We start from the raw sequence: 12,514 nt of genomic DNA, 5'->3' as shown, positions 1-12,514 counted from the left end.
TGTGTCTCTCAATGTTTTTCTTTGCCTTCTGGATAATACAACATTCAGTTCACCCAGAGTGTCACAGTAATAATAGGAATAGCAGTAATAAGAGTAATAACAATAACAATAATAATGTTGCTGCAAAGTAAATGTAAGAAAAACATAACAGCTCCAAAATGAATTGTAGTGGTGGTGCAGGAAACTGCTTTGGGTCATCTCCTCTCTCTTACTGGTTGTTCTGCTGCTGCTGGCATGAGGAGGAAAGTGGGAATTAAGAACCAGCAGCCTTTCCTGGCTGCCAGACTGCTCTGCCACTACAGCCAGCTGAGGAGGTGCCTCATTGGACCATGAACCCCAAACTGGGGGAGGAAATAAATATCATGGCAAATAAACCCTGACATTTGTGTATTCCCATGCCCAACAGAGCCAAGGAATGCAGATTTCCTAAGGATCTATGGCTGCAAGTCAAAGACTGTAGTATGGATGGCACTGATCCATTTATTTGAAGGAGAGCATCAATGGCTTTTCTCTTGTCTAGAGTGTCATCCTTTTGCACAAAGCTTGCACATTCCTGATATTGTGGAGATTTCCACCCTACTGCTAAATCAAGGTGAACAATTAGGCTGACAATCATTAGGAATACACAGATAAACAGGATCCTGTCCTGTCCCCATTCTTCCCTCTGAGCAGACAGTATGTGCTAATCAGCCGCATTTCATTAAGGAGCCCGGCTAAAAGATTAGGATGCTGAGAAGGGCAGCCCCTTTTAGTGTCTTTACCCCTCCTTGAAGTTGGGGCAGCTCCTTCAGACTGAATTTTAATGGGCAAAGTACCTGATATGTTATAACACAGTTTCCTCACAGTGATTGCTCTGCTTTTCTACATCTCCACTAAAAAACTCCCAGCATTTCCCAACTGGTGCTTAAAAGTACACCCAACAATCTGCAGAGAAGAGATGACTGAACAAATATACAGTCAAGCCTGAGGGGAAAACTGCATGAAGGCAGATTAGAAAATGACCAGATAAATAATCTTTCAAATATTGAAACTGCAGAAATTAAGAGGATATTTGCAGACATCTCTCATTACAGAGAGCACACAGGAAGCATCAAGATCAAAACCTGGCCAGTGCATGAAGCTTATACAAGGGAGAAACTCAATCTTTCCACCAGCACATGGTGACCACGACAAGTCCCTTGTCAAAGTGATCAATCAGCAAAGCACAGAAAATGAGACCACTCATGGAGTTTTTTCCAGCAACTGAAACTCTGCAGGGATGGCCCTCTTTGCATCTTTCAGCAGAGGGTTCAGGATGGAAGGTTGCTCCCCATGGTACCAGAGCCTACAGTGGGAGCTCCAGCTGGGAAGAAGCTTGGCAGCTTGCATGGGCAGTGGGTCAGATCAAGGAGAAATAGAAGAAAAAATAATTTTTAGCATTCTTGACTGGAACCTACTTTTCTTCTTATTAAAAAAAAAAATCATATTTACTTCTGTTACAAGAGGTTATTTTAATTGTGAAAATTGAGAAATTTTCATGCCTTGAGGGTTGACTTTTTTGCCACCAAACCCTAATACAGAAAAACACAAAATCCTTTGCAAAAACATACTTGCCTGAAAGACTATACCATTGTCAGGCAGACTGCCCTGTAGTGAAACCTTCCATGCTCATGTTGATGCTCCAGTTTGGACCCTCTCAACGTCACTCCAATATCCTTTTCTGATTCCTGAATCCCCTCCCTTCCCAAAAACTGTGGGTTGCTTCTTGTAAAGCCTGCCAAGAATCAGCTGTCCTACAAGGGCAAGGAACAGGCTGTGCCACCCACCAGTCCATGTGTCCATGGAGCAGCAGAGAGGAACACCAAGAGCTGTGCAGAGGCTTCTCACCAGCTGCAGACACTTCCACAGGCACCAGTGCTCTCCTTTAAATGTGTGGCTACATCTCAAATGAGCCACGTGCAGTTTCCCTCCCACGTCCACAGAGCAGGGCTGTCAATGCTGCTCAGACTCTGGTGGCCCCAGCAGATTTGCACTGAGCTGCTGGGCTGGCCCTGGGGAATCTGTGCTGTCAAATAGGTATGGAGTGAAAACTGCAGAGCAGCAGCAAGCATGGAGCAGGGGACTCTGTCTGGTTCACTGCAGAGAAAGCCTGTCCTAGAAACAGGAGCTGAGCCAAGTTTGGGATCCTGTTGCTGCCCAGATTGTTCTCACACCCCAACTCGACCTGGAAGTCGTGGAGGAGAAGGTTCTGAAAGCTACAGGGGGTGACATCAGGGTTAGATGTTAGAACTTGGTTTCCCTCGCAGTGAAATGAGTCTTTCTGAGCTTTGTCTCTTCCCCAGAGAGCCGTGACGATTCATTAGGCAATTGTAAAATCAGAATGTGGCTGCTGACTAAAAGTTGCGGCTCATTAATAGCCCTGTTTATTGCCAACCAAATAATTAGCTTAGACATGCATCAGCAGGCCTTGATTGCATATGAAATAACTGCCTTATTACATAGAAATCAAATGAGTTTCTGAGGACAGCTCAGGTGTCACCTCAACCCCAGAATTGAAAAGGAAGAGGAAAAAAAAGGAAAAAAACCCATCCACTTCAATGTGTTGCTCAGCAACAGAATTTGCGGGGGAAACAATCTAGGAATGAAGGAATGAGCATTTCCAAGAGAACAGGTTATTCCAGGCAAGACATCAGGGACGAGCAAATGTCACAGAGGAGGAAAACTTCAATTTTTTTTCCTCCTTTAATCAATAATTCAAACTAGACATTTTGGATAAAACAAGCATTTAAGCTAGCTGATTGAAAAACAGGGATCCCAAACCTTTACCAAGAGTCACATTGCTGAGGAAATGTTTATTTGTTTGTGTGAGGGAAACATTAGATTTACTAGACACCGAATTAAAAATTGAAAAAACGCTCTTAGAAATGTCACTTGTTCATTTAACGAGGAAGATGATGTAATGCCAGTACTGCTATGTTGTGCAGCACCCTTCCCAGAGCAATCCCATGCTAATTTTGCTGTTCTCCTTTCCCATGTGCCCTCCCTTCCCTCCCTTCTCCTGTTTCTTGCAGGACAAGACGAGCGCGCTGAGCCTCAGCAATGTGGCGGGGGTTTTCTATATCCTCATCGGTGGGCTCGGACTCGCCATGCTGGTTGCCTTAATCGAGTTTTGTTACAAGTCCAGAAGTGAATCAAAGCGGATGAAGGTGGCAACCCATTCCACGGCCTTTCACACCTCCTCTCTGATCCTCCCCCGGCTCCAAAGCTGCCTTCAGAGACGGATGCAGACCATGGGTGGAAAGCCAAGACATAGGGACAATGAAGTGGCTGTGTCACTCAGCTTGCTAGAAAGGAATAGGAGCATCTGAGGAAGCTGAGAGAGGGTCAAAAATGGGCTGTCATGGGGAGCTGATGCAAGATCAGACATGTGGCAGAATGCTAATTCAAAATCCAGACATAGAGCAAAACCACAGCACAAGCAGCAACAGAAACACATTGAATTTCCTTAAAATGAATGAAGGCAGGCTATGTGTGCAGCACGGATGAAGTGTGCTGGGGCTGGTGTGATACAGCCTGTGCTGCAATATGGAAAAATCACCAAACCCAGGCTCCTAACAGCAAGATAAAACTGGGAGAGTGCAGTAATGATTCACATCCTGTTGTTCCCTTTGCTGGCACCCTGCTGGCACCATTTCCAGGCTGACAACACCAATACATGCTCAGAGCATTGTTGCCCTGGAATGGATGATGTGGGCCTCCAAATCCCAGAATTATGGATCCTCTTTGAGAGAAATTGGCCTCCAATGTCTCCTGTAATGTTTTTTTTAAACTCCACCCTGTCATGGTCTTGCAGAAGCATATTTCCTACAGCCCAGGAGATCTGTTTCAGCCTTAAATTCTGGCGTGCCTGAATTTCTGAGTGTTGTGTCAAGAGTGAATTAGATTTGAGAGCCTTGGAGATAGACATTTAAGGCAGCACCTGTGGAGAACATATATCTGGGCAATCCTTTACACAGATACCGTGGTGTTAGGGGAGGCAGAGGGATGTGTGACACATCCCTTGTGTTCCTCATCTTGACCTCTCCCATGAGCATGGAATTTGTTATGGAAATATGAAGCACGCAGTGAGTTTCAAAAAATCCAAATAGGTTTTTATTTCACTGAAACTCACCCAGAATCATAAGGAAAATACGCAACTGCTTCTTTGCGTTTTATGTCCCCATTTCACAGCACGCTCAGTGTTTTGTCAGCAATAATAACATTTCTAATGCACTGAAAATGTGCTACAGCTCTTTTCCCATTGAGGTCCAGGAAATTCCACAGGCAATGAGAGGTACCTTGAGCACAGGGGTAAAATAATAAGAACAAATAGTGTCCATGGAACTACAAAGATCAGATTATCATTTGTGTCCACTGTAAAGCTAGGTATGGCACAAATGCACTGCAAGAAAAGTGTCAGAATTCAATAACTCAGTAGCTATTCCAGATTTATCTGTTAGGGATAATTCTTCACCTGAATATCACAGTCCAGAAATAATGATGGTGCCCTTGGAGATAGCTTGAGTGCAAAGAAACCAAATTGGCTTTATCTTTTAGTTAAATTGTTCTAAACAGGTGGTTTCCTTAGATCTCTGAAAGCGAATGTTTTGGATGGATCTGGAACAGGAAGATGAAATTTTGTTTCCCGAATTAGGCTTGCATTTCCTAGTAACCCGTCATCACTGTAGACAAAAACACAGGCACATGCTCAAGTTGTCACATGAGGAAAGTTAAACATATGTTTGCAGTGAATCAGAGTCCACCGTGCATAACAGTCCTGGAGTAGCAATAGCATCTCTATGGGGGAAGTGTGTAAAATACCTCTGCTCAGATCCAGGATGACTGTTCTTATGTTGTAGAGTTTGAAGAGGTTTTTGGCATATGGCACTGATGCTTTATACCCCAAAATACTGCTGAAACATTTAATTTTGCATGTAGAAGAGGTGTGAATGAACAGAGCAGATGCAGTGGGGACATGCAGAAAGTGAGAGTCTGAATGGAGACAAGGAAGGGGAGAACAGTTACAGAAAGAACACACTGGTTAATATTATAATTTCTCCAACATTGCAAAGGACAGGGGGAGACCCCCCCGTCTTTCCTAAAAAGGGTTTTTGTTTAATCCCACAGCAATCAATCAACGAAGCCATACGGACATCAACCCTTCCCAGGCCGGCTGCAGCAGGAGGCAGTGGAGAAAATGGACGTGTGGTCAGCCACGATTTCCCCAAATCCATGCAGACAATCCCATGCATGAGCCACAGCACTGGCATGTCCCTGGGAGCTACGGGATTATAATTGGCCTTTTGACCCATTTCCTGGGTGAGAGCAGGGGCAGCCCAACTCCACCTCTCCAGAGCCAAAAAACATACCCAACACCAACAAGACAAACGATGATGACAGAAGGGACAATTGGATGGATCTTCTCAAGGAAATCAAATAAATTTCCCTTTTTATTTGCAAACAGATCCACTGGCAGGAGAACAGAAACAGGTCTGTACTGCAATAAGGAGAGTGTAATGGGATTTTACAGACTCGTGAACCATCCCTGATCAAAGAACCACTGGAACACTAATGAGGACTATGCCATTTTGTTTTAACTTGGTTGTTAATAAGTCTTAGTGTGTGCAATATATATATTTTTTCTTACTAATTCCTGTGGTGTCAGGGTAACATCAGCCCTTTCCCCCTTCCCTGCTCAGTCCTTCAATCTGGTTTAGTTTGGGATGCAAACCACAACGTCTGAGCTACTAAAGGCAAAAAAAGAAAGACCAATATGTGGCAAGCTGAACTCAGTGCAGGGCGTCAGCATTGACCTCTTTTGTCCATCGTGGTTCTGCCTTTGTTGTTCTGTGGTGAACTTGGGCTGTGGAGTTATCTCAGCAAGGCAGACAGAGCTGCCCCAGCTCTCCCTGCAGCATGAAGGACTCGATGCAGGAAGAAACCTGAACACAAACACGAGGCTGTTTTACAGGGGGAGAAGTGATGGGTGAGTTTGGAAAGCCCAGGTAGCGTGAGGACAAAGCAGTAATTCTTCCAGAGATGATGAGCGGTGATTCAAGAGGAAAATCACGTGCCTGAAGTGGAGAGTGGCAGACTGGAGCAGAGGGTTGGTCTGAGATCACGGTCGGCTGCTAAGAGGGAAAGTAAATGTGGTATTTATTCCCCTCACGTGTGACTCTCCTGCCCAGGTTATTGGGGGCTAATAAGCAATTGTGAACCATTTCTTCATTGCTTAGCTTCTGTGTGTGCTCCCTTTCTGGTGGTCACATAAGGGAACCACCTTGGGCCAGGAACAGGCCATCTCCAGACACCCAGTTCTAGACAGCTGCCAATCAACCAGCGCTACGTGCTACAAGTCATGGGCTGCAACGGGGACCACCCTGCCCTCCTGCTCTGAAATCCCTTTATGGCCATTCTTTCCTAACTCAGAGGGACAATTTGTAGGTAGCTGGCCAGAATGGATTCCTTGAAGGAGCTGCTGAAGCAAACCAAGGAGGAGATCATACAAGCAACCATGACATGCTGGTCACACTCAATCTCCCCACCAAGCTGGGGCCTGTCTGGGTACAAAGCCAAGCGTAGCAGATTCCCACTCTGCTTAGAGAGGGGGAAGCATCCACAAGTCAGGAAAGCAGGCTGCTGACCCCAAACTTGGAGTTGCAGAAACCCACAGTGCCAGGGGGTTCAGCCACAGGCCTGGAGGTCAAGGGGGCAAGAACGGTTTTCCAGAACCACACAAAAGGTTCATTCTGTGAATCTCTGGCATGGACAGACAAATGCTTCCCCACCCTGGTGGGCCTGAGAGACCTCAGGGGTGTGACATTCTCAAGTGAAGGATTCCCAGGGGAGCACCTGGTGAGGGAGAAGATCTGTGGGGCAGGGGCTACAGTGAGCCCACTTGGCCTGCTCCCATCTCACTCATGGCAAACAAAGTTCAAAGGTTCTCACAGAGTCCAATACCTGTCCAGGGACTGAGCTGCTGCTGGAGCATTCTGAGCTGCTTTTTCTCATTTTCTTTACTCTTTTCTGTTTTGTGCAACATAGCAAGAGAGGAGCCAGGAAAGAAGGGAGGGTGAAGAGAAAATGATGCAGGCAAATCACTGGCATGGGTCTATGAGAAGAATCTGGAAGTAAGGCTGGAAACTGTGTGAACTCCAGTTTCCATTAGTGTATGACTGTGCAGAGCAATACATTTACCACTTCTAACACCAGCCTGGTCTGAAGCATCTGCTCCACTTATCCACTTGTCATGCAACAATTTGGAGACCAGCAAGTCAGAGTCAAGGTCCTAAGCCTGGGCACAGCATGTCTTGTGCCAATGTTTTCCTCTGTCCAAAACTGGGAACATTGTGATCTTCGTCTCTCATCATTGAACATGAACTGTGCTAACAGCCACTCCAAGCACCATTTCAGGGCGCTTTCTGTTGCTTATCATTCTTTTTAATCTGCTTTTCTGAATTTTTTAATTCAGTTCTGTGTAACACTAGCACAAGTGGAGACATCCTTATCAGCACAAGCTCTTTTTTTCCATGTCCAGAGCCCTCAGATGAGTCTCCTGTCCCAGGTCTTGTCGTGTTCTGGGCCAGTGTGGTGGGAACAGGCTGCTGGTAGCCACCAGTGCCCCATCCTCCTCCAGGAGCAGGACCCCATGGCCGCAGGTCACAGCAGCCTCGAGAGCAGCAGCACTGCTAGAACTGGCCACCTGTGACATGAAGATGCGAGATGCAGCTGTGTGAAAGGCTTTTGATCAGTGGAGGGGTTACAAAACAAAACAAAACAAAAAAAAAAAAAAAAAAAAGAAAAAAAAAGGTGAATAGGACAAAAGCGTGGAAAATGTAAACTTGTAATATGTATTTTTACTACACTTTTCTTAAAAATAGAGTAATGGTAAAATTCTTGAAGACATTGACATTTTTTCTCAACAGGATTCCATATTTAACAGTTTTGGCTTTCATTAAATTTTGCTCTTTGGTACCTGGATCTTTTATTTAACAGCTATATTTGTTTTTAACTCTCTTTTGGTTTCTCTTCCTTTCTTTTATTTTCTTTTCTTTTGGCAGTACTGCAAAGGATTTTGCTTTATCAAATGCAATGGTGTTTTTCTTTTCACATTCTCTTTTTTTGAAGCAACATTTTTATTGGTAATTATTATTTACACAAAAAATAAGAAAACTATCAGCTGGAATTTTAGAACCAAGGATCCATGATCCATATCTCATACCTGTCCATGCCGTTTTGTGCCAGTGCTGGATGTGTGGAAATGAAAATGATGTTACCCCTCAGGCAATATTACCCAACCTGAATCAAAAGAGATTTCTTTGATTTTTGCTGTGTCTGACTTGTGAACAGCAGCCAAATAAACTGCTTCAGGTTGAAATTGGGAATCTATCTAATATTTACCCAAGAGTTAGGAAACTAAATATTCATTGAGTTCAAAATTTATTATTTTGCTTTGTTTGGAGTCTTGTGGGATTATTTTTTGAGGAGGGCTATTAGAGGATTTTAGTCTGTTTTTACAGAGAGGGAAGACATGGCCAGCTCAGAGAAAACTCAGAACCAGCACTGGTCCAAAAATCCCTACCAGGATCAGCTTTCCTAGGAGCTCCCATGCTGTTTCAGAGGCTTGGACATTTAAGATGCTTCTCACTCAGTTTTCACACAACTGACTGCTAAGTTCCTCATCCAAAAGCTTGTTGAGAGGGGAAAAGAGAAGAGGATTTAAAGGGTGTTGGACATTTATGCAAATACTGACAGATCCTGAGGTAAACTGCACTCATTCATGTCATGGTGTTGTGGAGCACTTGGTGTCACAGGTGTGGAAGGAGTCCCCTTCCCACATCCTCACTCCCAGTTATCATCTGGGAAAGCTGGGACACACAAGTGCCTTTGGACCAGGCATCCCACAGGGCCAAGGTTAGAGAACCAGAATCTCCAGCATCCACAAGTGGTGACTCCCCACTGGTAAGTTTTAAATACAGAATCAGCAAGGGACAGAATTAATAAGTTTTGAAAGGGACAGTGAACCCTGAGGCTGCAAAGAGCAAGAGATTCCCAAGTACTGGGGCCTGAAGGAGAGGCTTCCCAAGGGCAGGCTATCCTGGATCAGCCCAGTTTGGTCTTCCGCAATTCCCTAGGGATCCAGTGCTGTGCTGGGGGCTTGGATTCTGTCACAAAATGCCCTTCTTGCTCAGTGGTTCACTCTTGGTTCCCGGTGAGACTGCAAAAATACACAAGAAACGTTCCTTTATATCTCAGCATAAATAAGACAAAATTTCCTCCTAGTGGCAAAACCACATATTCCTTCTAAAGTCTCCAGCAAGAATCCATCTTCAGCAGTTATTGAAGCAAAATAAAAAACCTCACTGAACCCTGAATTGCAGCAGGAGAGCAACAGATGCATCACCCAATCCATTCCTTTGCTGTGGGGTCAGGATCCAGAGCTGGGATGCTCCAAAAAGATTTGGCTGGGCTTGTTTGTCCCACCTGCCACCAAGTTCAAGGAGAACTTAACTCATCTAAGTTCAGGGAAGGGACAGGGGGTGCATCAAAGTGTTCTGTAAACCAGTGGGTACCACTGGCTCCACTGTTCAGGTCCAGCAGCTCAGTGCTGGGTGTCCATCAGAAGTTTTGGGAGACATGGGGAAGTTTTCACTGTGAACACTCAGGCTCCTGTTCAGTTTCCAATGACATGGTCAGTCACCCAGGTCTCACATGTGGCTCTGGGTCCCTGGGGAACATTTCTGTGCACATTTTTAAGCCATGTCAGAGCTTAGGCACTACCTTGAGGATGGGAACACACGGGTTCCTACCAGCAGAGGTACTAGCTTAATCCCAAATCCCTTTTGGGGACCTGTGTGGCCTGTTCTCTGATGGCTTTTGTGCTGCTGGCCCCTCCTAAACACAGATACCCCGTTTACTTTCATGTTAGCTGTGAGCATAAATCAGTTTTTCACCCACCAGTGCTGGTTTTGTGTCTTGATGCCCCACTGCTGACTGAAGTCCCCGTGCTCTCATCTCTGATACCTAGTTCATTAATTAAAAACAGAGATATCAGGATATCACAGTGCCATGCACAGCCGCCCAGCAGCCTGCAGGAAGGCAGGGATTTTGGGGTAAAACCACATGCAAGCCCCAACTCCCTGTTGCTCCATCTTCATTACAAAGATGACACTCTCCTCACCCTCCTTCTTACAGAGCTGCTCTGGTTTTTTCCAAGCACTTGGTCCTGATGGTTTGAGTCTACAAGAGGGATGAGTTTAGTGTGCAAGAACATAGAACAAGTTCTCCTAGGAGCAGAGGGGTAGCTTGAGACTGATCACTCCATCAAAATCCTATTTCCACCCTGGGATTCTACACTCAGCATCACTTTCCATTTCCCTTCTGTCCATCCCCACCTCTCCTCCATCTGCACATCAATACAACCCTCAGCACTGCCAGGTTCTCCTCTCCAGGACCTGGAATGGGCTCTGGGTTTGCACGTGGTGTTCTCTTAGAAGCAGCTAAGTCCCTATCACCATATAGCTTTAGAAAGCAAATTAATTTTGGGATAGGGCAGAAGTGTGGATCCACCCTGGGCAGAAATGATCCCATAACCTCTCACAATGTCCTTGGGCAGCAAGGAGCCCTTCTGTGGAGCCACAACCCTGCCAAGTGCTGGGTTACCTGTCTGTTCCACGAGCACTTGGGCTAATCTCCCTTTTTCTGGAGTGCATTTCTCCCAGGGAGGCATTTCTGTCTGACTGCCAGAAGCAAATCTGGGAATCTGGGAATCACCTCCATGAACTCACCTGCTGAACCTGTGCCAAGGGAGAGCTGTCTCTAGAGCAGTGAAACTGCAGCCCTCACCCCAAGAAGGGTGATCACCCCCTTCCTCATGCACCAACATGCAAACACAGATATTGAGATGCCTTTCATAGCCCAAATTACCTGTCAAAGTACCTTCCTATTCCTAAGGATCAATGGGGTATAAAGTAACAGCCTCAAAGTGTGTTCATTACTCTGCAGGGCTGGTTTTACATGCTCTCTGGATCCTTTCAGCAGTAATTCCTTCCCTGTTCGAGCTGGCATCAAAATTAATGACATGTTGTGTTCTATAAGTCCTGACTTTCCAGATGAAAGGTACAGGGTGTTGTTCCCATCAGTGTTACAGTGTAATAAATCAATGCTTTCCCATTGGAAGGATTTCAGACGATTTCACAGCTCACTCTCAGGAGCTCTGAACACAACCTGTCTGCCAGGCCATTGGCTCATTGAAAAAAGTTTACATAAAAACAGGAAAAAGAGGGGAAAGCCCAACATTTCATTGTTGCCTGCTTCATGAAGGATGCTGGGGCCAGGGCAGCAATGGCAAAGTTTCCCCAGACCCCTTCTCAAAGGGGGCACAGCCAAAGGGAGCACATTCCCTGTGCCAAGGGGGCTATGGATAAGGCCAGCAGGGCTGGGAGGGTCTCACTGGATCACATAGGATCAGAAGTATAATTAGTTTGCCTTCTTACTGCCAGATCTAAAACAAACTGCTCCCAATTTCCAGAAAAGCAGCAGGAAAAGGACTGAGGTCAGGACAAAACACCCAGCAAGCCCCAAAAGGTGCCCACAATGTTCCTGTCCCAGCTTCTCTGAAAGCTGCTGCCCACAGAGCAGTTCACTTACTTAACATCTTTACCGAGTAAAACTTAAATTCCTCTGCTCCCAGGAGCACATGTGAAAGACAGGAAGAGGCTGAACTTGAAAGGGGAGCCGGTTTATTGCCTCAGATTAGCTCAAACTGCGTGACGAGCTTTCCTCACTTCAAAACCAATGTTGGTAACCTTGAAATCTGCATTATTAATATTTCAACATGAGTCCCATCAGGAGCTGCTGCAAGAGCTCTCCTGGACTCGTGACAGCTCGTCCTGTTTGATTCTAATCATATATGAATGCATGAGTTAAGAAGACATCATTAAAAGTACATTAAGTTTAATTATGCTAGCAGCCACAGACAGTGGGAGCATGGGCTTAATGCAGAATGCATAATTAGATCAGACCTAATCCATTAGATCCATATTTGTTCAAGAAAATGCTCCTTGTCTATAAGTGTCACTGCAAAGTGATCCATAGGGTTTGGAGGAGCAGCACCATTTTCTGGGGGTTATTCCCTCCCAGCCCTCTGCCCTCCTCCCTGCCCAACATCCCTGTGCACACAGGTGAGCCCTCACTCAGCTCCTTGTCTGTTCAGTTAAACAAAAGCACACAAAAAACAAAGAAAGAGATCCCCAGCCCTGGCACCTGGAGGGCTGCTGCAGTGGTTTTATTATACACCATCATTCCATAAGGTATTATGGCCCAGGTCTCCTTTGCAAGGACCTGGTCCCATCAGAGGGTCTCTAGATGCAGGAATGCACCAGTCCCAGGTGGGTGAGTGGCCTCACAACTCACTTGAACGAGGGATGGAAAAGGATGATGCCTTTACACCGACTCCAGGAGTATTGGTTGCAGAGTGGCTCGGGACAAATGTCCA

General features: G+C 45.6%; 1 protein-coding gene across 3 annotated transcripts in view; it reads left to right on the top strand.

Annotated features, from left to right (window-relative positions):
- Window positions 1-8,402, top strand: part of GRIA1 (glutamate ionotropic receptor AMPA type subunit 1) — a 121,210-nt gene extending 112,808 nt beyond the window's left edge. For all 3 annotated transcript variants that reach the window (XM_074551957.1, XM_005483689.4, XM_005483688.4), the window contains exons 15-16: window positions 3,051-3,185; window positions 5,125-8,402. In XM_074551957.1, the coding sequence (XP_074408058.1) occupies window positions 3,051-3,185; window positions 5,125-5,313 (324 nt within the window). In that variant the 3' untranslated portion in view covers window positions 5,314-8,402. The remainder of the gene's footprint in view (window positions 1-3,050; window positions 3,186-5,124) is intronic.
- Window positions 8,403-12,514: the final 4,112 nt, after the last annotated feature.

Source organism: Zonotrichia albicollis, chromosome 15 (assembly GCF_047830755.1).
Source record: "Zonotrichia albicollis isolate bZonAlb1 chromosome 15, bZonAlb1.hap1, whole genome shotgun sequence".
NCBI classification, from domain to species: domain Eukaryota; kingdom Metazoa; phylum Chordata; class Aves; order Passeriformes; family Passerellidae; genus Zonotrichia; species Zonotrichia albicollis.
Note: the sequence above shows the minus strand (reverse complement) of the source record. Positions and strands in the feature narration are given on the sequence as shown.